General features: G+C 36.8%; 1 protein-coding gene across 3 annotated transcripts in view; it reads right to left on the bottom strand.

The window, feature by feature from the left end:
- Positions 1–27,848, bottom strand: part of CADM2 (cell adhesion molecule 2) — a 682,250-nt gene that overhangs the window by 64,491 nt on the left and 589,911 nt on the right. For all 3 annotated transcript variants that reach the window (XM_065064679.1, XM_065064687.1, XM_065064698.1), the window contains one exon: positions 8,414–8,592. In XM_065064679.1, coding sequence (XP_064920751.1) covers positions 8,414–8,592 — 179 coding nt within the window. The remainder of the gene's footprint in view (positions 1–8,413; positions 8,593–27,848) is intronic.

Genomic DNA, 27,848 nt, shown 5'->3' with positions numbered 1-27,848 from the left:
GTGGAAACAAGAACTCCTTATAACTCAAAACTAACATGCAATCTTTTCCTTTTCAGATATAACATACAGAATCAAAATCAAGAATTATCACATTAGGCAATTTTATATGTACACAGAAAATTAAATATTTTCAAGTGTTGTGTGCTATTAAAGACACTATCCAAGTCTACATTTTTTTTAAAGAAGTATGACATCTAGTCAAATAGGAATGAGCTATACATGCTAGAATATGTTGTTAAAGATTGGACCCAGAGAGAGCTTTTGATGCATCCACCAGGAGAAGAAAAACAAAACAAAACAAACAAAACCAAAAAGTAAACAACAACAACAAACACACAAACACACAGAGAAACAAACAAACAAAAAAAAACCCAAACAAACCAAACCAAAACACCAACAAAACAACTCAGGACACATCCAGATTTAATTCAACTGAAATACTCTGAATTCAATAATTTCAATGAGTACTCCACTGTGGAAAATAAATTAATTAAAATCTTCTATATGTCATCTAACAAAATTAACTTAGAAGTTTTCTTTCATCAAAAGTAGTATTTTAATGTAAAAATGTAGAAGTGTCAAACAGATTCCCCAAAAGTGTTACTGTGGTCTGGAATGTTATTTTCTTGACCTTTACAAAATAATTTTGAGCTTATCTGAAAAAAAAAAAAAAGTGTATTATTTTTCTAAAGTCACCATAAATGAAGAAATATCGGTTCATACAGCTCAACTATAGACCCCGCTATTCATGTATTTATCAACAAAAAACAACCTCAAAGCATCTGCCTTGCAAGCATTCAGGGACGATAGCTGGACAATTCATCCACAAAATTAAGCCAACAATTCCACCATAAGTTTCTTGACAGTCTTCTTATACCTAAAAAATGTCAACTATACATTATTCTTTTGTCCAGTACAACGATTTCTTAATTCATCTGATTGTGCAGCATCCATCTGCATTGTGCCTTAAGGTCTGGGCCACCTCTTTTAGCATAACCAAGTCACCAAGAGAAGTCAACTTCAATGTCATGACAATGATTGAATACCTTAATGTCACTTCAGAATGTTGATGCAAAATCAAAAAATTTCAACACAATTAGAAGGGCTGTGCCTTGCAGAAACTTCTCTCCTCCACACCTCAATTTTTGCAAACCATCCTCTGCTGTGGATTTCAAATATATGAAGATGGAAAAAAAAAGAAAAAGAATCTCTTTCTGAATAAGTTACTACTAATAAGTTACTACTAATAAGTTATACTGTTTATTTGTTTTGTATGTGTGCATGTTGAGTGTTTGTGTATGCAGACATGCATAGCAGGGAAGGGGGAGAGAGAAAAAGAAAAAAAGATACGGTTTGGGAGGTTAGAAACATTTGAGAAGGAATAAGTCTTCAAGAACATCCTTTAAACTATTTATTTTTCAGCTGAAGGCTAGGCTTATCTGTCTGCGAGTTGTCTTCTGTACTTTTTAAGGTTATTTTTGCTTTTCAAAAGATAGGAATATGCCTTGTTGCTGTTTAGTGGTGGGCCAGCAGCTAAATAGCAAAACAACTGCTCGCTCACCTTTCTTTCTCTGGAGGGAATGGAAAGAGGAGGAAAGACTAGAAATTGCGCCTGCAGCAATGAATGCCAGAAGGCGGCGACTGTGAGCACACTGAGTTCAGTGAAGATGTGGAGATGAATAGCTGGGCACAGAAAAGGTAGTGGAACCAGGCTCTGGAAGCAGAACAGGAGCAGAAACCCCTCAGGGACAGCAGCCATTGAAGAAAGAGTGCTATTTCCAGAAACTTCCCACTTAAATATAGAACATGATGTTCACAGTATAGAATACTTCTGTTGGCCAGCTTAAGTCAGCTGTCCTGGATCCGCTTCTCCAAGCATTATACACCTGCTTACTTGCAAAACTTGAGAAACTGAGGGATGACCTTGGCTTCTCTATCAATAAATATCAACATCAGTGAGTTCTTACATCCTTCCATGCTAAGTCTCAAACACTGGAAAATTACTGGAAGAAAACATTTACTCTGTCCCAAGGTGCTATCTTATTATTCTTGAACTACAATCAAAACAAAGGACAATGCTAGCTATCAACAAGAAAATTAGCTAAAGCAATGGAAAATTACACTGATTCAGCCAAACCAACGTAGCATTCAAAACTGAGACACCCTCTTTCTTTTAATTCAAACAGAGATATAAAAACAAAACAAAATGCAAAACTAAATAGCATAGGTATTCACATGTACAGAATTTCAAATTAAGTCCTAAGCAGTCTTCTGAGACTCGTATTCTTGATATGCCTTGATTGCTGTAAGGTCAAGGTTGTTTTTTTACTAAAAACACGCACTATTGTAGCTGTGCGTGTTATTGTTGTTCCATTACACTATGATCTGGTCAATTCTCTTTTCCCAAAGCCCAAGCTTTGTTCAGTCAAAGTGTAGGATTTTCCCATAGGCAAGGAAAGTCTTTTCTCTGAGATTTGTCTGCAAATGAGACATGTCAAGTCAGGAACTATAAAGGAGGAAACTTTAGAAATTGTCCAGCTACCTCAACATCTAGGGTGTTATCACCAAAACAGAGAGCAACTAGATAACTGATGAGCATGCTCTTTCACATGGATGCTGCTTCCTTTCCTTCCCACCTCCCCCCACCCCTTTAGTGAATATATTTTGTGTGTTTTTTGAGACATGTTTATGAGGATAAGGTGTCCAAAAGCAGTGCATAAGATTTATCAGACGCCTGTAGTGATAATATTTGCAAACCAGGAGATCTGTTGCCTATCCGATAAGCTCAGTTTTCACAGAAAACAGAAAAAAAAATGGCACCTCCTCAGTTTTAACTCAAGTTACTGTTCTACTCAGTTTTCACCTTCATAGAGTGAGGGATGTGCACAACTGAGTTATAGAAATAAAAGAGAGGGCCCCCTATGAAAACATCACTATAGAAATGAGATTTAATAAAATTGTGATAGTGGGCAAATGAACAGACAAAGATAAAGGAATCTAGAACAGATAGAAGTAATGAAGTTTGTTTCATTTCAGATGTGCTTTGGATGCCACAGAGTTTCTACTAAATTAAAATTAAACTTGCATAGAAGTAAAAGTGCATGGTGCTGGTATTATGGGTGGCCACAGGAGACAAACTTCTATAAATGTATTTGGAGGCAGAAGTTAATATACTAAGTTGTCTGGTGCTCTTGGCATAGCACTATGTTTGGCATAGTCCTGTTCCAGATATGGAGAACAGTCAGTCACAGAGATTTACTACTAGACCAAAACCAAAAAAAAATGTAGAAAAGAGGTCATGAAAGAGGGAGAGTGGATATAAAGGACAGAAATCCAGGAAATGCAGAGTCTAAGGTCATAATTAGTGAGAAACTGAGAGCAAGGCGGAAATACTTGAGAAGCTATTGAAGGGAAGCAGCAGCAATTTTAACTGCAATGCAGCGATCAGACTGGAAAATGGTAAAATGAAGGTGGAAATGAGAACATTATTGAGATAACAACAGCTGTGGGACTTAGAAGAGGATACAAGCCAAAGGCCTAAGTGGGAGAATTTATAACAGAAAATGTACTGGGATTTGAAAGAAACTGTCAGCAACAGTAAGAGGAATGAGACAACACCATCAGAATGCAAATATGAACCCCCATCATAGTGAGATTTTCCATTCTTATAGCACAAACAGCAAAAGAGGACAAATAGATTGTAAAGTTGTGAAGTGAAGAGATCAGCAGGCTTAAACAAACAAAAGAGAATACTTTTCCTTCAAAGCACATAATTCAATTCAGAAACTTGTTGCCACAGGTTATTGTGAAAGCAAAGACGATAAATATTTTGAAATGGGACTGGACAAGCAGTGAAAGATAAATACATTATAATCCAAAGGAAAGCTGCAGTGGGACCTTTGGTCTTACACATTGTAGGAGATCTTCTGTTTGAAAGTACATTTCAAAATATTAACGAGGATGTAACTCGATCTTTTAGTTTCCTTTATTTGCAATAAAATAGCTTGTTCAAGAAAAAAATACAAAATAACTGAGAGACTGAAGTGAAGGGAATATGTCATGCCATTTTTATTCTCTAGAGGTACTATGTTACTGGCTTAAACACTTTCTACTGTATGTCTGATTGTAACAAATGCTTTGACCATCCACAGCTGCTGATTCATGTTAATTTCCCTTTGCTTTGATACATCATATATGCACGACACGATACCTCTGAATATTTAAATTAATTGAATATGTGTCTTTAGATTGGCAAATCAGGGTATTTCACCAAGGTATTTTATGTCAAATAGATTTGCAAATTATCAAATGCTGCTGTTTTCATTAAGATTTCCCAATGATGTGGACTTCTGTCACCCACTCAATATGATGTTGAACTAAGTCTTCAGGTCTTCTAGTGACATCCAGAGGATATGAACTACTGCTACCCACATAACAGCTGTGTCTTCAGTTTGATGATGATGGACTACTTCCTTTCTCAACTCCAGTTAAATCAATACAGTTACTACCTAAGCTTTGCAAGTAGAATCTATGGTTTTGGGTTGAGCATTATGAGTTTGACAGTTAGCTCTGTTTACTGATGATTAATGACTAGTGTTTGGACAAAGGTAAACAAAATTCTTTATAAATTGGAAGAGAGTGAAAATTGCCTGGGGCCCATTACCAAAGAAAGGGTGCAATATATCTAGCCAGAATGTGCACTTCTAAGGCACTAAGCTTGCCAATTAGAATACAGAAATGACAACAGATACAGGCCTTAAAGCTTGTGGCTTTGTTACTGCATGAGCAAATGTTTCAGCAAACTACATGTTTGCCTTTGCACTGCTGCCTATAAACTCTGACTTTGTGCCCAACTTCTTGCTTCATGAAGGGTTTTCTTGACATTTATTATTTATAATAAAAGGTAAGAAAAATGAAAGTAACAGCCGTATTGATTCAGCAAAGCAGCATGAGAATATTTAATAGCCTGTGCCTTTTACCTGATTCAATTATATTCAATTTCTCCGAAGTCCAATTTCTTTAATTACACTACAAATCTAAAAAGACTTTTTATGTTATCAGATACTAATTATAGCAGACAGATTGCCATTCAGCTGATTACAGCAATATTTATTTCCACTGCCATCACTTAATATCAAAACACTATTACCTCATCATCACTTACAGTGGAAAAAATACTACTTTTCTGTATAATTTTGTGTCTAGGTTTGTCCAGTTAAAGGCATGAGACACTCTTTGCTTGGTTTGTATAATTAATACGTATAAATACTTTGCTTACCCTTAAAACTAGGGTGTCTTCCAATCAAAGTGATTCTAGGATTCTACTATTCTATACCTTCTAATTTGAAGCAAACTTCTCTCTATGCTGAAGAGGTCTAAATCTCTTCTGAGTTAGGAAGATAACTTCAGAAATTGAGAGAATTAGTAGATTGAGTCCCACTCAGGGTGGCATTTCATAGGGAAATAGAAGTCTGATTAAACTTTTGCAATATTAAAAAACAGAAAGACAAAATTTGTTGAAGTAGAAGTGAAAAAAAGAAAGCATGCAGAGGAAATCACAGTATGGATAAGAAAATAAAAGCTCTGGATCAGGTTACACTCCTCTGCTTATGCAGAGGATGCCTTCCATCGGTGTCCTCTGTCTTCTCACACAAACTAGCCTGGAAAAACTGAACCTGCCTTAGTATGTCTCTAAACTTGGACATATAATTATCTTTCTTTCTCTCTCACCCTAACTCCTCTGGGCTTCAGAGTTTCCTAGAAAAATTATTTGTTGTTTAAAAACTGTGGAACTGAACTTCCAGAAGCTCTATTAAGGCAGTGGCCACTAGCACTCAGGGCACATATTCCTCACTCCATATAGATCTGGTAGGTCGCTTTTCCTAGACTTTACTTCCTTGACCTGTAATTTAAAATAATCTTTTGTGAAGAGGTTCTCGTGCAGATTCCTCCCCTCTCCTCTCTCACATCATTACGAACAAATGTTCCCCTTATGTTAAATCTGGCATATCCTTGTATTAGGAACCTAACATTCAAGTAAAGAAGGCATGTTGATACGATAAATCACCTCTAACAAAGGAGTAGGACAAAAAAAAAAAGATTACAGCCACATATTAGGCACAGGGGAAGGGATGCAAAATCAAAGGATGTTCCCAGATATAATTAGGAAGATCTAGAAAAAAATACATCCCCTATTAAATGGAAGAATGTATCTCAGGAAATGATAAAATGTAGTTTTGGTAGCCCTCAGAGAGAGAGAGAGAGGGAGAGAAAGAGAGAGAGAATATTGCATAGTTTTGGGAGAATTGTGTTTCACTAGGGACATTTTTGAATGTAATGAGCTAAAGAAGGGGTAAGACACTGCCTAAATTGATCTATACAACTGATTGTGCTACACTTGATAAAATAATTGTGTCAGTCTCTTCTCTACTTCAAATAAACTTAACTCTAAAACACAGTAAGGTGAGCATTAAACATCATCACATACTCTGTCACACTACTCTCATTGTTTCAGAAACCTCAGAAGCACCTGACATTTACCTTCTTTAGCTCTAACATTGGAATTGCAGAAACATAATTAGGAAAACTCTGATACTCATAACAGAAAAGGTCAGCAATGTGCAAGCTAAATCTGATAACATGCCTACTGTGCTGCCAAACATAACAGAATGCCTTCCTGATAATGAATGATTTTACAGACTGCCATGAAGTTGTTGCGAGAAAATCAGATCAACAGGGGCATGCCACTATGGAAAAGACACATAGGAGATTGTGAAATATTCTTTGATAGAGGTATATTGCAAAGTCACCACTGATGGAAAAAATCTACCATTATAAATGGCCACGTTTTCATAAATAATCAGATAAATAAATTGGGCAGGAGACACAAACAACAGAAGTTTCAACATTTGGTAAGCCAGAAAACATTACCTCATCAAAGGCAGTGCACTTAGTGCCTGCAGCCAAGAACCAATACAATATTACCTCCACAATGTAAAGGATAGTTTTCCTTTGTATTTTCTTGTAGTAACCAATGTAAGTAGAGGTTAGAGGGTTTAGTTTTTCTTTTCGTCTTTAACACAGAAATACTCACGCAGCAGTACAGGCTCTGAGTTCCTCACGCAAAGACCTCCTCCTTACTTGTGCCACTAATCCTACATAAACTAATAGTGAACTTTAAGAAAAATGAAAAGTAATCTAAGGGGTTCTTTTGATAAATGACATTTCATCAACAGTGTCAAAAATATCTCATTACTGAAAGCTGAAAGTAGCACTTATTAAAAGTTTTCTGCCAAATACCTAAAGGCAGGTTATACCTTTAGTGAAAAATGTTATTTAGAGCTTGCAAGCAACAAGAAAACATGTATTTGCTATACTTGAATTCATCATGAGCAAATAAAATCTATACAATTCCCATGCCCATTTACAGAGTATAATTTGTATTAGATTGTTTCATTGTATTTTGCCATTTTTATAAGAAGTTGCATTTTTTACAAAACTAGAGGAAAAGCAAAATACTGTCATGAGCTACAGTGGAACTTTCACCTCTATGTTCACTTTGGTTAAAATTCAAATTACAGAACTCAAAGTTTTCCAGGAATTATGACATACATATCTGTGATAAGAGATCTTTATGTTTTGGGACAGTAGATTCTCAGTGCAAAGCTGTATTAAAGGTAAATGCTAACTTTGTATTATAGATCCTCCTACACCTGAGTCATACCAGTCTTACCCATGATTAACGTAAAAGCCTGCTATTCTTTTCATGTGACACATATTGTTGCCTAATTAATTAAGGAAAGCACAAAACTTGTAATTTAATGTGAACCTTCCAATTTTTCAATTTTATTAGAAGTAGTCACATGAATTAAGGACAGGACAAATTTTTGAGGACTGACTGTAATGACAAGCCAGATGATGATCAGCTGACTTGTATAAGCTGAATTTTCTCAGCAGCAGGCTGTAACTTGGGTAAAGAAAGTATCTGATTGTCCTTTCTTTGGTGGTCTATACAAACAAAACAAAAACCTCAAATACTTGTCTGTCTAATACTTCCATATTTCCCTTCACATATGCTTTTGTAACAAGCTTTATCTGAAAAGTGTGTGCCTGAGGCAAGTATGTATAAAACAGTACCCAACATACTGCAAAACATTTTTACAGGTGCTTACTTTGCAAAAAAGTTCACAGCATAAGCAAATATATTTTGTTTAAACTGTATGAAGAGAGGCATGCCAATAAAAGGAAGTAAACATGCACCCCACAACTAGATGATAGCGTCAATAAAAGTGCAATTATACTTCCAGCGTTTTCTTGCTGTTCTTTTGGTAATGATCATAAGAAACTGATTGCATTTTCTTGAAATTTTACATATGCATAACATGCACCAAAAAACTAACGACCATGCACTCACCATGTACTATCAGGACATATTCTGTGCTGTTTCGGCCGATAGGATTTTTTGCTTCACATCGGTATGTACCATTATCTGTTTTGTTTAGGAAACTGATGCTTAGGACCCTGCCATTGACAACCATTCTCTCTGGATCTGGTAGTTCTCCACCATCCTTTGTCCACAGCACTGGTTCTGGCCTGTTGGATCCAAAGCAATGCATTTAGTCAGATACACATAGCATGTATATGCAACATATAAATCAGAAAATTATGAATAGTAACCTGCCATCACAGAGTATTCAATGATCATTTGAGTTACTGGATATAATGAACCGTCACGATTACAACTTCACCATCCTGGATGGGAACTACTAAAGAAAGTGAAAGAACAAGCAAGGAAAAGAAGAGAACCGAAAAAGGAAATCAAATGGAACTGGAACAGGCCAAGATCTTCCCTAAATCAAAAACAGGTGCTTGCATGGTTTCAGGGTTCACAGTTTGGCAAGATACTTGGCAAGCTAAGTGAAAACAGCTTTCCATTTGTGTGATGAGCAATATGGTCCTGTGTGGCTGACAGGCATCAGAAATCATGCAAGCAGGCTGAAGTAAATGTAAGTGGTTTATAAATGGATTCTAAAATTATTTAGGCTATTCACATTCCCAAGTGCACTTGCGTATGCTGAGTATTTTTCCTGAACCAGGCATATCGGTCTCAAAGTGGCACATCTTACACACAATCTAAATTTGTTTCTGTTGCTGCATTGTGTCACAGCCCATCCCTTTTTCCACCCTTTCCGCATTCTTCCCTCAAGTAATTGCTTGTTACGCATGTTATCACAAGCAATATAAGATTTGACTTAAAATCCTGGATTTCCTTCTTTTGTGAAACCTTTCCTCCTGTGCCTCATGAACTCAAATCCAAGAAGCCAAAGGCAAAGCACTGACAGAGAAAACCCCCTGGCAAGTTAAGGGCACCACAGAGAAGGGAACTTACCATATTTCAGATTCACATATACCTTCCCACTGGCAAGTAATACCTAACTCTTTCCTAAAGACCTTCCAGAAGCTCCACAGTTCACAAGATTTGCTTAACAGACAGTGGGATGCATTTATTGCTGGTATGCAGTCTTAGCATACATGTAACAACATCTACTTTCAAATTTACATGAGGGAAATCACCAAATAAGACAGATCCACAACCGGGACTGAAAAACTGTCTTACTGAATATCTCACAAACAAACAGAACATCTCAGGTCCTTAGATACTAGGCGTTAGAGCAAGATATATATAGCCTGGGAATTCACTGCTACGTTACTTGTATTTGGTAGCTTTGTACATTATAACCTAAACATCGATCCCTTTCTTTTGGGTATGCTACTTAAGTAATTTCAGTCAGAAGCAGTTCTAGATTTGCACATTTATTTAGTAGGAGAATGTTACATTATATTTCCCTATTGAAGTATGCAGTTGTATGACTAAGTAATAAAACAAAATACAAAACGCTGTTATAAAATCAGCAGATGATAACTTAGTTGCAAGTCTTATCCAAGAAATAATTCAATCAGGTGTCTAAAGGTTATTAAATACAGTGAGTGTTAAGAATAAGAATTAAACCTAGATACCTAAGGAGAGACTTTTTGTCAAAATGTGCCTTTATGCACAGAAAAACAGTCCTAATGACACATTTTCTTTTAAGTTAGGCATGACATGTAAACAAAGTAAATTTTTCTGAAATGGACTTACTGCTATATAATTTATATTACTTTTTTCCAAAGTAAAAATACCATAACTTATGTTTATCTCAAAAAGCAGCAGACTTTTATACACATTTAAATAATATTTGGATGATACCTTGTTAAATAATTGGTGAACTTTTTACCTAGACTAGCTATTATTTGAAGTTATGCTATTTTAGAAAAATCATATACTCAGGGAATATAACAAAATTCACATCATTTTAAACCAAGGATTAAGAACTGTTGGTGTAATGTGCCTTATTTATATCTTACCATAAATATGTCTTAATACTCTTCCTAAGTCCACTTTCACGAATTGATGTCTAAATATACATGATATACACAATATACACACTTCTTTTCTGCTTAATGTAAGAAGGGAACCTAGATGTCCATGCTGTTGCAAAAACATATCCCCACAGAGTTTACAGCATTAAGATGTGACTTGCTTTAGTATTTTAAGGTGGATTTGTTCAATTTTCTAGTGAACTCTTCATTGTTCCCCACTTACCAGCTTACTGTGAATCTGTAATCCCAGGAGCAGAAATTCTGAAACACTTCTGCTACAATGTGCACCATTACCTTCATAAATGGCATGTTAAAGCAACTTCTGCACAGTGGTAATTTATGGAACTTACATTTTAAATTGAAATTAGATGGCATATCCTAGGGGAAAACCCATAGGATAACAAATAAGTATGAAATAGAGCCTTAGATATAAATTATTCAGAGAGCTTTGTCACATTGTAATATACCAACTCTACTCTTATAGAGTGTGCTTAGCTATGTTTGCAAAGTGATGGTGGCAGAAAAATCACAGCTTAGAGAGAGGCAGATCTACATACTCTGGCTGTCAGGGAAGTTGTGGATTAACCATTAATATCAAGCCACCGTGTGCTGGCTTAGTAGCAGCAGCAGTAGAATTCCTGGGCAGCTGACTCACAGTCAACACATTGTGGTGGCTGGACACAGCTCTCACCGAGGAATGGTGCCTCAAGCAGCACTTCTGTCACAGCCACAAAACTATATTGCACTGCTGGGAAGCTTTGAGACATTCTCATCTAAACAATTCCTTAGGTAGAAGTGAGCTAAGAACGCGAGACATGCTTGTGCACCCAGACCAGGATATGTGGCCGTGGTCAGCATTTATGAAAAGCTTGTGCGTTTGTCCATTTTCTGTAGTTCATTCCTCCTGTACTCTGCCACTCTGCCAGCATCCACAGTCATTCTGTCAGGGATGTTGGAGGGCACATCTCCTGTTATTTTTTTTTTTTTTTTAATCTACTTAGTATTTACTTGTCTGTAATATCTTTTTGAATCTGCTTATACTGTATGTCAAGCCAGCCTCCTGTGGCAATGAATTCTGGAAGTTCCTACCTGCTGTGCAAAAAACGTATTTACTTTTATCTGTCTTACACTGATCTCCTAGCAGTAGCAATGAATATTGCAGGATATGGTAAATAATGCTTCTGCATATTATAACCTTGTCATAAGGTACGGTAGCCTTGAACTTAGTAGGCCCCTCTCTCTCTTTTTTTCTGCGTGTGCTTGCACTTGATATCTTCTGACATTATTGGCAGGGGGAAAAAAATAACAACAAAAAAGGGTACAGGAACTGTAAATTTAGAGCATGTTGGCTATTCCTTGATAATTACTTTAGTACCTTCCTTGTCCAAAGCACAAATGAAACTGAAACAGTGATGGGGAAGCTTTCCTCCTGTGGCACAAGACACAGAGAAGTATGAATTGCCCATAGTTTATGCTTTTGAAACTTGTTCATGGGTGCAGATCCAGACAGAGGTCCCTTCTCTTACCCATCACTTTGATAGGGTTCTAGTTCACCTGCAGAATATTTAGGTTTGACATTCTAAACCACCAAATATATACACTCCTAATACTGCACATTATTCTTCAATGCATACATCTCAAACACTGCAGAATTTCAGCTTTTCTTAGCGTATTAAAGATTTGTCATAATGTTATCTATTACTGTGTGGACTGGAACAAGGAGGATATCCCTGCACCTTGCATTTGTGCTTACTTCAAGCTGGATCACTCTTTCCAGTTTAATCCCCATTTTTCTCAGACAATCCTGAAAATATCTGTCTTGCAGCACAATAGCTATAAAGTTGGAGCAAGCATTGTGGCCACTAATGCAATTGCATGTTACTACCTTCACATATTCCACGGCACAAACAAGCTCACTGACCTACTTTGTCCTAATAGGACTGTGCAGCCTGCTGGTACCAATGCAGTCAGCTAAAGAACAGGCCTGTCCTCCTCTCCATTTCTTTCCTTTTTTCCTTCTTTGCCTCTTTCTTTCTTTCCTTCCTTCCTGTCTTCCTGCTTTCTTTTTCTTTCTTTCTCATCTTGGATGAGAGGTGCTTTTCTATATCCCTGGTTTAATCCCTCCCATGTGGATGTGGTTATGTGGAAATTGGCTGTGCTATTAATACATCTCCATTGGGTTTAGGAAGGTAGCAGAGCTGAAGCACCAAGATGCTGTTTTCTTTCCCAAAACATAGCTCTGCTTCTGGCTTACCTATTCTAATTTGCTCCCAATGTGACACCTTTTAAAACTAAAAATAAAAAAATTAAGCATGCTGTACTGAAGAAATTCTTCCAATGACACAGCTCATGCTATTTCTTTGGCTTATATGTATTCCTTTTACTGTTTTGGATTCATATGCAGCTGCTTGCAGTGGAATTATCAGGACTATATTAAACCAAAGGAAGCCAGAGATACTAATCACAAGCATACTAAAAATCCTTAAGTATGACTAATGACTTCTCTGCTAGCCTCCCAAAAGAAATTTGAACTCTATACTCCCTCTGAAGAATGGCTAAGTGGTCTTAGATTTTGGTATAATTTGTGTTTAATCATAGTAGAAAGGTTCAGAAGCTTTTAGTAACTGACTTGCAAAAGGGTAACTAGTATTTGGTATAAATAAATGATTTTGTGAGCTGTCTTCATGTTAGCCTCAAAACTTGACATAAAAAGCAACAGAATTTACTATTTTTTCCTAGTCAAACTGAAATGGGATTGTAATGATTATATCAAAAAACTGGTATCATGTTCCTGGATGATTCATGTTTTTTATTGTGGAACAGAAGTTTTCTTGCACATAGCTTAGCAAAGCATTGGTAAATAAAGCATATTTTTCTAATCCTGAGGCTAAGAAAATTTTTCTGCCAAAATAAGCCAGAGAGAAAGCTAAGGGCAAAGTGGAATGTGTTGAAAAAAAAAAAAAAAAGTTTTAAAATGACAGTCAGATTTGCTTAAAGAAGAACACTGAGGCACAGACTTACTTTTTCAACAAATGTTTATGTAACTAACTTGAAAGTTACCAGTTAAATAAGTCCACATTGATATTTTTTATAATCTAGGCCTTTAAACTTACACAGTAGTATTTTAAAACAAGTTTGTCGATTTTACATCCCTTTCTCCATCTTTAATTAAAGGACTGTGATGTTCCAGTGCTTTCCTATAATCCTGCTTTCTAGCGATATCTTTATATCTAACCATTATATTTATCTTAAATCAGCCTTATTTCAAAAATGATCCATAGATCTATTGTATGACCTCTTCTTTCCACACAAAGTTAATTTAAGCATTGCAATCCATTCCCACTTGAAAGTTCTTGGCTCTATTCATTTTTGTTGCCCTTTTCTGATTTTTGTGTAGAGAAAGGTCATGTACAAAGTGTTCTTCACCGAGACCTTGGTAAACAACACTCAGATCATTTGCTGACCCATAATACTTGCACAGGGTAACCTTTTAATTTCCATAAGATCACACTCAAAAAAATCCCACAATGACAACAACAAAACAGAGTGGGCTTTTTTTTACATTCTCCATCTCACTGAGGATATATTATCATCCATCTGGGTACCTCAGCATCCTATCAAAATTTTGTAGCCAAATAAGGGTAAAAACCATAAAGATGGAAGAAGGGTTTGTGGAATACTAATAAGACAAGTAAATTAATTAGAGTATGGCCTCTCTTGAACAATGCCTTTTGCTTCTTCAAACAGGAGCACACTCAAGTCCATAAAAACATAATCCAGTAGTTACGCTCAAAGGAGTAATGGAAAAGGTATCACTGCATTTATCAGAGCATTTTTTGTTGAAATCCTGGTGCAATGTTAAAAGTCACCCAATGGAACAATTGCTTCATTAATTTGAAACTTATAGTTTCTCTGTATTGAGAATCTGGATTTTTAGCTTTGTCAGTTAATCAACCAGTTGAAAGATTAAATCCTGAGGGAACCTCTTGTTTATGTAAAGTTTCAGTCTGATGAGTCATATTGGGATGAGATGGTCTGGGAGCATTTCATCTATCAAAAACATCAATATCCACAGTCACTAGCCTTTCATAAAAGGCTTGGATAGATGATTAGTATTTTACGAGATAAGAACTCTCTATGATTTTGTAGTTCTGCAAAGCCCTGAGTAACCTTCTTAGAGGTTTTCTCCCCAGATGACTTAGTCAAGAATGTCCCAAGTACTTTTAATGAAGTTCTGTTTTTAAAGAGCTTTGAACATAGGAATTTATTATTACATTTGCCTCCACTTTTTGTCTTTTAAGCAGCTCAGCAGACACAACGTAGCCTAAGAATATTTATGATGCCCTATACCAATGTTTTTTAAAATAGTTAAGAATAAAATTATTAATACCAACATATGCTAAAAACTAGGTGACAACATTTGCCAAGAAATCAGAGCTATAAAGACAACAGGAGCAACAAGAAACATTGAAGACAGTTGTAGTGTATTATGCCTTTGAAAACCTTGCTTAAATGATGAACTTAAAGGGGTGGCAGGAATCTCAAACTGTTATTATTCATCATTTACAGAAAAACAATGCTAAAAAATAGGAAAAAAAAAATAGCAGAAAAGGGAATTTAAAAAAAAACAACAAAACAACTAACCAAAAAAACCCCCCAAACTAAACCAAAAAACCACAACCACACACACACAACAACAACAAAACCCCAAAACAAAAACAATTACAACAAAACAAACAAACAACAAAAAAATCCTCACACCACACCAAATCCCCTTCATCCCTCACTTTCTGTCCTGGATACGGATCAAAGCCTTTCTTTTGTACATCACAAATGTACTGGAGTAACAGGCCTCCCTGCTTCTAGCTTGTTTTGCATAAAATGGGCAGTCCTCTCACCTTCAAACTGGCTCAACAGATTACAGTTGCTAACCATGTTGCTATGACAGACTAAATTTGCGGCCTGAAGTCCTCATCCCTCAGTAGCCTGTGACAGCAACTCATTAAAGTGACTCAAGAGATTATTTTCAAAGCCAAGGTAGTTATTCTTTAACTCAAAGATACAAAGTACAGATTGCTAAAGGATAAAAGAGTAATTTTTCATATTAATATTTCCCCCTATCTACACTCTAATCTTTCCTTGCAACCAATTTCAAGGTTTCTTTCAGGTCAGTTAGTACCCACCTTTGCCTGTAAGAACCTGACTGTTCTCTTTCTGCCATAATTATCTTTCCTTCTGTATTTCCCTCTCATCAGGCTGATAGCCCATTTCCCTTTATTCTTTAGTATCTTTAGAGTCTAGAACACCCTTTGACCTAGAGCTTTCAGCCATTAACACAGCTGTGTAATGCTGCTGCTCTCTGGATAGCTTTTTTCCCCCAATTTTCACCAACCTATTATAATATTAACTCCTTTAAAACTATTTACCTGTAGTTTTTTGCTTTGCCTTTTGTGCATTTCTTGTACCCTCTCCCCTTAAATATTTCCTTTATGTTAGTCATTTTCAAGAAGGCAAGGCAATATAAAACAAATATCCTGAAAAGTGCATAATCCACATATATATATTTATATATGTATATATGAAATTTCTTACCTAATACCAGTATTATTCACAATCTTCCCAAAGAAACCTGCTGTGAGTGACAGTTTGGAGATTGGCTTTCTCACAGTCATGACACAGATCAACAAAAGATCTTACATGAAATCAGAAGGTATCTTATCAGTGAATTGCATCAGAAATATCCCTGTATTCTACTATTGTAAGCAGCAGGGAGGCTAGAGATGGACAGAAAGATTGTCTCAAAAAAGCACAACATAAAACCCCACAACTTTGTGAGGGAGATGCCAGAATTTTATTGAAATAAACTCAAAATCCATTGCCACATGAAAGCAATGTCAGGGAGACCCCAAAGCTTGTTTACAAAGTACCATTCTCCCTAAAGTAAGTTTAATGTGAGAGAAAAAAAGAGGACACAGAATGCTTAATGCTTTGGGTGATCCACTGTCTTTCCATGATCCACATTAGAAGTGAAAAAAATAGTTCAGACCATTATAATTCATTATGAATATTCACTGTGTCTGTATTGGAGAGGCAGTGTTTTGTCAGGGATAGTTTGGTTGTGCCAGCACTGCAAGCCCTTCAGCTTTGAAGGAAATGCAAAATCAGAGAGCTCACAAATGTGCAACATGGCTGATGGGTCAATGTCAGAAAAAGCTTTGTTGTGATATTGTGCAATATATCAAAACTGAGATCAACTCAGCAGTTTGTCTCAATAGTGGAATACATACGAACCCATCACTGTAGTATATGGTAACACAGTTACTTATTTAAGTGATTTCTTATGCCCCCAACACTAGAGCATGCAAATGGCCAACTCAGAATAAATCAGTGAGACATGAAATCAAACTGTGCACAGTTGGTTGCTAAGGCCATTTATCGCCCCAAGTACCTCTAACTATTCAGAGTCAGGAAAACACTTATCTAAAAAAATGCATCCTCTTAAAAACTGTTCTTGTTATAAAGATTTCTAAGAAAATACCATAAGCATTCAGGTTACATGTTTTATTTTGCCAGTTTCATCAGTGCTGCTTCTAGTGCTATTAATTTCTTTTAAGGCTTTATCTGAACATCTTATCTGATCTCCTCTATCAGAAGAAGTCTCCTGTTTGTCTTAGTTATTAAACTCACCTTGCAGTGAAATTACTATTGCATGCCATAAAAATAAAACGCTAATCACTACAAATGTCACCTGCCTTTAAAAAATTGAGACAAACTGTTTCGCCGTACATTTTTTAGTAAATTCTGAAGGAGACTTCTGTTAAAAGTTCCTCTATGTGCTTATAATAAACTAGAAATATAGAAGTCATTCTAAGCAAGACTGTCCTCTTGATCTGGAAGAGAAGTATGTTCTATTCCATATTTACCAACTTTATTGATCATTTCCCCTCAGCCTGGCCTCCCTCCTCTCCTATTAGAAGCTACTCAGTGTTAGGTTAGGCTTGACTGCCAAATGTGCAAGGGAGAGCACAGTTCCGGCTGCAGAGTTCCTACTTCCTTTACAAAGCCCTGTTACTTAGGCCAACACCATGAGCGGAGGTACCAGCAAACCCTGATCTAGCTTTCCACTGTGAGAGACAGCTAAATCTTGTTCTGATAATGGAAGGTTTGCACAGACACTTAGAAAGTCAGCTTTTCTAATTGACATTAATAACTTCAAACTCATATATCAATTTATTTGCAGAATTGTACCGTACAAGTTGAAAAGCTTTTTTTTTTTTTTCTGATTAACATGAGAAACCTTATTATCTTCAATTTATATAAGAACTAGAAACCTTTTTGCAAAGTTCATAGCCTCTCCAAATCACATGGATCTCCTGTGGAGTGAACAAATTCAGATTTTATGTCTTAAAGAGCTTGATTACTCTTAAATGAAAATTAGCTATAAACTCATGAACTATTGACAAAAGGTTTTAACTGTGTACCAGTGTGTAAAGATAGATCAGGATCGACAGGCTTATGCTCTGCTAATGCTTAAGGCTTACAGTTCATGCTGCCTATTTAAATTATTCAGACTGTGTTTTTAAGTAATCTTTCTATTTTCTACATTTTTCTATATTTCAGCAATTATCATTTCTGCCAAACTTTTTCCTTTGAATATGACATATTGAGAAACCATTCCAAAAGGTATTGCACCATCTATCATGCATTACTTCCTGAGTCTAGAACTTCTGGTTCACAACAGTTCTAACTATATGTTAGAACATTAATGTGCATTAAAATCCTTGCCATCCAAATCTAGCATATATTCTGCAGTGGAGCCACTTTCTGATTCACATGAACAATGACATTTTGTTCATTGGCCACTGAATTACTCTGACCAGTTCTGAATCAAGAATTAATTGAGCACTACCATAATGAGTTGAGAGTACCAAAATGAGTAAATACTGAGTGTGACCATATAAAAATTCTTAAAAAAGGAATATTAAAGTTTTCACTCAACATACTTTTTGTTAGTACTAAACAACAAAACACATGTAGAATACTTTCTGCTTTTAAATTGTTACACTCAGAATTATATTTAAACCCACTTTAAGGATAAATATCATTTAGAACGGTACGACTTTGGTGTATATGATAGTTGCCTACTTCAGCTATATTTTTTGTAGTAATGCAAAAAAAATATATTTTATATAATTCCAATACATAAAACATGTTTTCTAATAGCAAGTTCTAGAGAAGGCAAATCTATGAAGTATTCTAAATAAACAATCTTTTTAACCTAGTGTACATTCAGACATCTGTGTTTCAGGATAAGCTGTAGCAAAATATTTTTAACTCTCATGGAAGTGCAAAATATATTTCAGTTTTTATAGCTTTTTCAGAATGTTTAATTGCTTACTGATTGCCAATCTTATTTTGGTGCAATGAAATCTCTAAATGATTTCAGACTTCGTTTCAAGTTTGTGCTTTAAAATGACAAAATAAATCCAAATAATACTCCTCTAAGACACTATAGTTTTACTACTTGTATATAAAAAAAAATAATTAAAAAATGTTTCTATTTTTATTCTTCTGATGAACAATACTCTTATGTTTGAGCTTCATCATAAGACCTCAGCCATCCTTCATTTCTTCATTCTGGTTCTACTCTGAACCAGTTTATTGCGGTACTGAATATTTCCCCAATTATATATCCAGCCAGTACTCTTCCAAGCCTGACACTTTCTTTATAGGCATGCTTTTGGGGTTTTTATCCAAAATTATTTTCAATATTTTATTCTTTTGAGATCTGAATTCTCCAGATGACTTGTAAAATTTCCTGCACTCTTTAAGTGTTTTATTGCTGTTATTTTTATTGGTATCCAACCAATTTTCTAATTTCTGAAGTGAAACCACTTCTTCATCAGATTAAGTGGTAGATCTTGTGGCTAATTTTCTTCAAGAAATTCAGATCTCATTGTCTTCACAAAGAGATTTTTTTTCTTCCTTTTTTCCCCAATATTTAAAACTAACCACAATTTTCCTTACACCTAACAGGCCATGCCAGTATTTTGATACAGCTGTACTTATGGGTTGAGCTTTTAACTGCAAAATTGCATTATTTCTGAACAGTCAGACCAAATGCACTTTACTTTAGATGTGTGTATGATGTATATACCCCATATGTACATAATTTTTAGGAGAAGGCTGCCAGTTTCCATTCTACAGCACCTTTTTTTTTTTTTTTTTCACACACTAATGGGATACTATCAGTACCCCTTTTAGGACAGTCTTAAAAAAATAAAAAAACCTAGAAGCATCTTGTGCTTATACCCTCCACTTTCTTGATACAAATTAAGATTAAAACCACTGCATGCTTTCTAAAGGGTTGTTGGTTTTCTCCACCCTTTTTCTTGGGCATTTGTCTCTGTAACTTCCTCAGTCAGAAAGTGAAAACACTGCAGATGTGCCTATTTTACTGGGCTTTCATAGCAGAGAACACAAAGAGCCACCAGCTATCTGTTCTATATAGTGCCCATTCTGTAACCTCACATTCTGGTTTACCATGCTGCCAAAATCTCTCCCACATTTGTCATATATCCCATCTACTTTCAAACTTCTGGTGTCTCATTTCATCCCCCATCCAATTTTTTGCTTTCTCTGAATCCGACCAGCTTCCCAAAAAACAGATTGGAAATTTCTACTCCTTTATACTTTCTCAAGTCTTCAGACATTTCTGCACTGGGCAGACAATTACTCCCATAAAAGGCAAAATTTGCTGAACTGCTTTATTTCCGCCTTACATCACTTACGAATGTAGTACCACAAAATGGAGGAGGGATGAAGAGGTTGCCATATTTCCAAACTTTCAAGGCCAGACCATCACTTAGGAGCAAAAAGGGAATTGAAGAATACAGGCACACTGATGCACACAATAAATAAAAAAAGGAAACCTCTTTTACACACACTATTAGAAGGTCAGGGAATAGGCACTGACTTTTTTTTTTTTTTTTCGGATTCATTATGAAATAGATCTGTGTGTTTTAATGCATTTTTAGTACTTCAAATCAAAATGCCTAGTTTTTTAGAACATTTTTAGTAGCCAGCTATTAACCACACCTTTTTATATGTATTTTAAAGTCTGAGGCTTAAAACTTTTTAAGTTCAGAGAAAACACCATAATCTTGACACCTTATGAACAGGTTTCTTAAAAAGTACATTTTGAAATCTTCTGTCTGTAGAAAACAATGGTATATATGGCTATAAAATTCATTTTGTGTTGCCAGTTTATAAATAATTTATATTTGTTTTAAATTTTAACCAGGAAACAGTAACAAAAAAAGTCCTCCACAGAAGGAAGCCCTCCACAGAAGGGTAACATCTCTCTCAGAAAGATTCCTGAGGCTAAAAAGGCAGAAGGAGAGATGTAAGCCAGTACAGCTGCAGGAAAGAAGAAAGGGGATGGGGAAGGGGAAGGGGATGGGGAAGGGGAAGGGGAAGGGGAAGGGGAAGGGGAAGGGGAAGGGGAAGGGGAAGGGGAAGGGGAAGGGGAAGGGGAAGGGGAAGGGGAAGGGGAAGGGGAAAGGAAAGGAAAGGAAAGGAAAGGAAAGGAAAGGAAAGGAAAGGAAAGGAAAGGAAAGGAAAGGAAAGGAAAGGAAAGGAAAGGAAAGGAAAGGAAAGGAAAGGAAAGGAAAGGAAAGGAAAGGAAAGGAAAGGAAAGGAAATCTTATGTCATAAATCCTGCCTTACTGTCTGGGGAATGGAGGCCCTTGAAGAAGTAACCTCCACTGTCAGCTACCTGACACTGGCTCAAGGACAAAGCACTAGGTAATTCCTTGCAGGGAATATCTGCAGGTCGGCCTGGACTGGACCACAGATTAGATAAGGTGTTTTCCAGTTTCTGTAAAGTAACAAAGATGCTGCTTTTGTATCAGAAGTCTTGTATTGAAGGCCTGATATGGACAGATTGCACAACAACGAGCTGTTCAGGTGGATGCACAATGTATTATCTGCCATGCAATCATTTAACAGCCCTCACAGGCAATGGATAAGATATCTCTGACGACAGATCAATAATTAAGGGCAAGTGACAGCCTTGCTTTTAGAAAACTGTGCAAGAAAGTAAAGGGAGAGAGATCTTCTCTGTAAGATGCATCTTCCTCACTGCAGCAGGCGGAGGGGCAAAGCAGACTCAGTGAAGCCACTACCTCCTCTGGAGAATGGAAAGTCAGCAGAGTCCGAGGTTCAGGCTGACGGCCAGCTAATCCCACACAGGGAAAGAAATGAGGTCCATTCAGGGCCACAGCAATGTTATTCCAGTCAGAGGAAGGTGTAAAACATGAAACAGAGAAACAGTGATGCCCTGGAAGCTCCTTTTAAATTCTGGAGCTGGAAGTATTCTGGATGAGTACTGGAGCACACCAGTAATATATGGCCTTCCCCTGTTCTTCCTGGGATGGGTGCCATATATTAATGTGCAAGTTGGAAAGAAAAAACCTTTCCCTTTCAGCCTCATAAGCTAGGACCCACAATCTCAGAAAAGAGCAGGGTTGCGGGGCAAAAGTAGAGGAGAAACTATATACAGTTAAGTGAATATAAAGAATAATTGTCACATCTTGCTTAAATATTTTATTGCGGTTCCTAGGGGCTTTTTCTTTTCTGTCAGAGTACAGCTGAGATGATAAATGGCATGCAAGAATTTCATTCTCATGAAAAATCGTCAATTAAACACAGAAATCTTAATGGCCTCGTTTCACTATAATTCTAGTTCTATAGGTTCCTAATTACGTAGTCTGTGTTCAAACAGCTAAATCTTTGGGCTTCTTATACTGCTGTTTACACCTTGTTGATTCCTTCTTAACCTTTAAGAGCTATTGAGAAATTAGTAGATTTTTCTTTTTTCATCAGCTGTAACTAAAGCATGACTATAAGAATAAAGGACAATAGAAACTGAAGCGGATTAAATGGACAATGTCTGAAAAAAATGTATTTCAAAGACAAGCAAATGTCAGTACTATTAAGATAATATGGTGCTCAAGTGGATGCATCAGAATGGCTGCTGAAAATTACTGGGATTAACCAGGAACTATGTTCCTAATGTTAATGAAGTACTGCTGGGAATAGGAAAGCAGCAGTAAAACATAATGATAGGATGTGCACACCTTAGTTACTATGTATTTAATAGAACAGAGGAAAGTAACATCTTCTCAATCAGCATGTCTTCAGGTCCCTTTATAACATTGTGTGGCTTCATAGAAGTTTAGAAGCATAATGCATCCCCAGCGAGGGCAACAAGAACTGAGGAAAATACTGATTTATCAGAAATAACAGAAAAATAGCAGAAAGAGTTTCACCACCCCTTATTTTAAATGTTTTACATTTTCGTATTATAGGATTAAAAAATGTACACTTTCAGAAAATTAACTTGGCTTACACAGGCTGTGTTGAACTGGCACATAGAGAGAGTGGTGGAGACAGCAAGAAAGAGGAAAAAGGAGGTAACTACTGTCATACTGGATTTTCAGTTTCCTTTTCTCTTTTTTCTTAATCAACATTATGTCTGCTGATGATAGCACTACTGCCAGTTGAGCAGTTGAGGCCCAAATGGTATATCGAGGTATTAATGAACAAAGATTATTATGAGCCCCTTTTTTTTTTCCCTTTGATGAGTCAGGATTTTAGATTGCTTAAATATTTCAGGCTGAAACACTGATGGATATTCAGATGCCTAACTTTCACTGTTTTCAGTAAGAGCTGTGTCCTAACACTCATGAGAAACTGCCTCTGTTATTACGATAAGCTGAGAAATCCCACCTAAGAAACACCAGCTGCATTTTCTGAGCTAAGGTCAAATGCTACCTGGCACAAGAATCAAAGAGGAAAATGAAGAGTGGCTGATTCACTTCCCCTTTTTCCATTAAGTAAACAGCTGCTTGCTTGTCCAAACACTACTTGTTTAAAACTATTTGTCGCTGATGTAAGGCACAGTCAAGGAGAAGCCTCATGAAACTAAAATTCATTCATGTGCTTCAGGTGCAGTGACAACATGCAGAGACCTAATATAAGTACCAGTGCAACCTGAATGACAAACAAAGACTACACAAAGTCTTCAGTACCAACCCTCATTAACCAAGGTATGCTCTTCTGGACTTTCAATGCATGTAAGAACATCACGAAGTTTGGGAGACGTAGTAGAATATCCTCTTTTCACCTGACAAAATCCCCTTAAATAACTAGCTAGAACAATGACATTTCTAAATCTTTAGCTGAATCATGGGTTCTTCTCAACAAGTAACCAAATGTTGATATTTATCACAGTTATAGGAGCACCAAAGGAATAGAAATACACCATAACATTTTTGTGTCTCAGTTGTATTTTTTCACCAGTGTCAAAAAAAATCTGATGTTGAAGCACACTTTATTAGATAATAATAAATAATAAAATGCTTCGTACTTTCAAGGTAATAAAATGAAATCTTAAGAGCAATACACTGGGAATTTATGATTATTTATATTGCAGAGCTAAGTCCTATACCGTGGTCTCTGTCAATTTCTTTTACATCGAAAAATAACTTAGGAAACAGTAATACAATAAAGCGAAAAAAAAGAGACAAACATTATTTACTTAGAGGAGTTTGCTTTTCTTCTCCCAAATGTATCATTATTTCCCAATAGAGGGGAGTGCTTTAGTTCACTCAAACTTCTCTCACACAGAAAATTATTCATTAGTACTTCATAGTAATAACTTTTAGCACTGTAAAGGAGATACCTCCAAGCTCTCAAAGGGATCCAGCTTCATTAGCATCTAGTCCTAGCAAGCCACAACAGTCTATGTTCAATGCTTAATAGCACAGAAACAGCTGTACTGGATCAGACTAAAAGTTCAGGAACCCAGTGCCTTATCTCCAACACCAGGAACAAGCAGATGTCTAGGGAACAAGCCAAGCAGAGATGTTGCCTCCCAAGCACTTCTCCAACCTGCAACTATCTCAGGCACTTCTGAAACCAAGCACAGTTTAAAAATATTCTATAAACCTTAAGGATTTTTCCTTTTCCACGAACTTACAGAGTTTTCCCTTGAACTACCAGAAACTTTTACCATCTGCCATATCCATTGACAACAAATTCCCAAAGTTTACCAGTCATTGGATGAAAAATGACCTCCTTGCTTTGTGACAGAACTGATTCTTACTAGCTTAATTCACCCTTAAACATTCATATTTGAAGAAAGAATGAACCAACAATCCCTAACAGCTACCTGTTTCACATTTACAATTTTGTAAACATCTGTAATATTTCCTATCAACTGGGCCACCAAAAGGCACATTTTCTGTGCTCTTCGAAGAACTCCAATATGTTTATAATATTGGATTTTCACTTTGGAAGAAGAGACCCTCCCTGTAGGAAGTTTGTTTTTATTCATATGTCTGCTAATTCTAGTCCTTTTAATAGTCTTTACTATTTGTGAAGCCCAGGTGTCACTTGTACAGACTTGCACATCCTGGAATCTCTCCCGAAGCCCTGTTGTCCTGAGTTAGCAAGGTGGTTTTAAACATGAGGTTTCCTGTCACTGTTAATAATTCATCAGTCTCATCCTTGAATTCCTTTTGAATACCAGGGTGAAACCATCTGGTCTTGCTGGCTTGCTACCACTTATTTTGTACATACGTTCTACAATGTCCTCCACAGTCCACTTAAGAAAATTCTTGCTGATGAGCACCTCAAAAAAAAAGAGGGATCCAGTCTGTAATATACCCAGTTTCTTCCACAGTAAATATCGATATAGCACATTCATCTGGCTTCCCCGTACAGCCTGATCCTCAGTTGATCCTACAAATATACTGGCACACTTCCTGGTATATATCAAGAAAGACTGTTACCTTCAATTCCCTTTGCTAGTTGCTGCTTAAATATATATATATGTATATATATATTAGCAGTTTGGCTTACTCTATTTTCATATTTAATCTGCCAAAATCTAAGGATCTCCTTCTTTTAGAAAACAACTTCAATTTTTTAAATTATGGCTTCATCATTTTTATTACTTCACTTTCTATTTTGTTTAGCCTCACCAATTTCTCCCTTTCAATTTTCTCTCCCAGGTGATATGCCTTGACCCTGTGTTTCTAGACTCTTTTCTTTAAAATTTTATTCTAACATAGTCCTCAGGCTGCCTGGAAAGATTTAATTCTCTTAGCTGCCCCTATTAGCTTATTTTTAACAAGATTCTTCGTTTTTATGTAGTTCTTGTTTTTGATGTTGATTACCATATAATTGTCTAGACTTCACTTATTGCCCCTAGGTGCAAACTGCAAGTCAATACATTTTAAAGAACAAGCTGAAGGTAGACTAGATGGTGCTGTGAGCTCCCCCAGTCTGTCACTTCCTGGGACAAACCAACTACATTTGGAGCATTCTAGAAATTGTGTGAGTGAGGTAAGAAGATAGACTAAGTATATTCGAGAGCAGTAGAAGAAAGGAAAAGAAGAAAATCACAATTACGTAGCAATTATAAATAGAAACACTGACCCATCTCCACTTAAATCCTACTATTCCCAAAGGATCCACATTCCCCTGTACCCTGTCAGCTCCCCCAGCTCTGAGCAGGTGTGGCTGGATATCCTGCTCCTACTGTGGGGACATCACAGTCCACCCCACTACCACTTCTTAATCCTAGTCACAATGGTGGTGCCTCAGGGAAAGTTTGTGTAAGAAAGGGCAAAACACTGCCCAGCAGTGAGGGGTGAGGAAAAAAAATGTGAGAAACAGCCATTTGAGGTGAGGGGAAGAGGAGAGAGAGGAGGTGCAGCAGGCAGCAGAGCAGAGATTCCCCTGCAGCCCCTGGAGAAGACAACTCTGGAGCAGTGTGAGGAGGAAGGAATGGCAGAGACTGACCACAGCCCCTGTTCCCCATCCCCTGGCAAGGGTAGTTAGAGGAACTGGCAATAAATTAAATTAATTTTCCCTGAGCAGAATCTGCTTTGCCTGTGACAGTAACTGGTAAGTAATCTCCCTGTCCTTATCTCAATCCACGTCCTGCTGAGTGGGGTGAATACAAGAATGTCTGGGTGGGTGTCTGGCTGCCAGCCATGGTCAAGCCACCACAGACAGGTAAGTGGCAACTGCTATTAAGCATGGAAGGAAATACACAGGAGAAAGTTACAGGATCCTTCACTATGTAGTAGCCATCTTTTCTGTTTTCCAGTGTATAAACACTAAATACTTACGTTGTCTGTATTATTTTGGTTATGAATAACCTTTGCTGTTCCTCTTCTCTACAAGACTATTCCCTCAAGCCTCTGCTGCATAATGCACAGAAACAGGTATGTACAAAACTCAACACATACATCTGTGATGAAACTTTAACTTCAGAGCCCCACCAGCCAAAACCCAGTAGACTCACCTCTGTCTCCCAGTTAGATCATTCCCCGACTAGGTTATCTGCCATTAAGAGCCCTGGCATGGCTGCTCAGCCCCTCAGCTGCTTATAGCAGGCTCTTAAATGAGGGACAACCAAGACAACTAGCTGTAACATTTTCTTGCTACTTCTCTTCTCCTTGAAGTGCTACATTCTTCCAGCCCACTGCTTTTGCTCTCCTGTGCAAGACTACAAATCACAGACTCAGTTTTCTTTAGGTCTTATAATATACATTTTGGAAACAGTTTACAGTAGTACTTTAAATACTAAACCTTGAATCTGGAAATTTCATTTTAGCTAGGCAAACTTAAGTCTGAGAAATCTCTGAGATTTTCCTCACAATAGAAAGACAAAGACTATCTAAAATGAACAATGACTAATTTGTAATTTACACTAACAATAAATGGTGTTAATTTATTCATTCTCTTACCCGTTTTCCTTACCTGTCAGAACCACAATCCTACTTACCTTGTCATATCTGTTTGTTCCAGGGCTAGGCTCACATACCAAAGAGTATTGTTAAGCTTACATTTTCAAACCTAAAAAGGATGTTTGAATATTTTTTTTCCAGGCCTTAGCAGGGGGCTAAATTGTCTGGGTTAATGCCACAATGTTCTTTGCGTGGAGAGATGTGCATTTCCGTCCATCCATACAAATGCCATACATTTTGTAAATATGCCACCCATTTGTCAAAATATATGTCAGAACAGTACTCTCTCAGAGAAACCTAGAACAACTGTATCAAGTGATTTTCCCCAGCAATAACTCTAGGGAATGGAGAGCAAAGAGCTGCTTCTTAAAAAAAAAAAAAAAACCTCATAAAAAAAAAGGCCAGTAATATATGCACACAACACTGGGAATTTCAATGGTTATGTGAACAGGTCTCACTGCCTTTTCCATGATGGGGCAAAATCTCCTTGCTGTGCAGTGGAGCAATTTCACCACCTTACAAAATAGTTCTCTTGGGTTTTCCTGTAGTAAAGAGAACTGCTGCCAACAGGCACTATGACTCTCAGTTTTGTGAGGAAACTAA

The sequence above is a fragment of the Columba livia genome, chromosome 1 (assembly GCF_036013475.1).
Source record: "Columba livia isolate bColLiv1 breed racing homer chromosome 1, bColLiv1.pat.W.v2, whole genome shotgun sequence".
NCBI classification, from domain to species: Eukaryota; Metazoa; Chordata; class Aves; order Columbiformes; family Columbidae; genus Columba; species Columba livia.
Note: the sequence above shows the minus strand (reverse complement) of the source record. Positions and strands in the feature narration are given on the sequence as shown.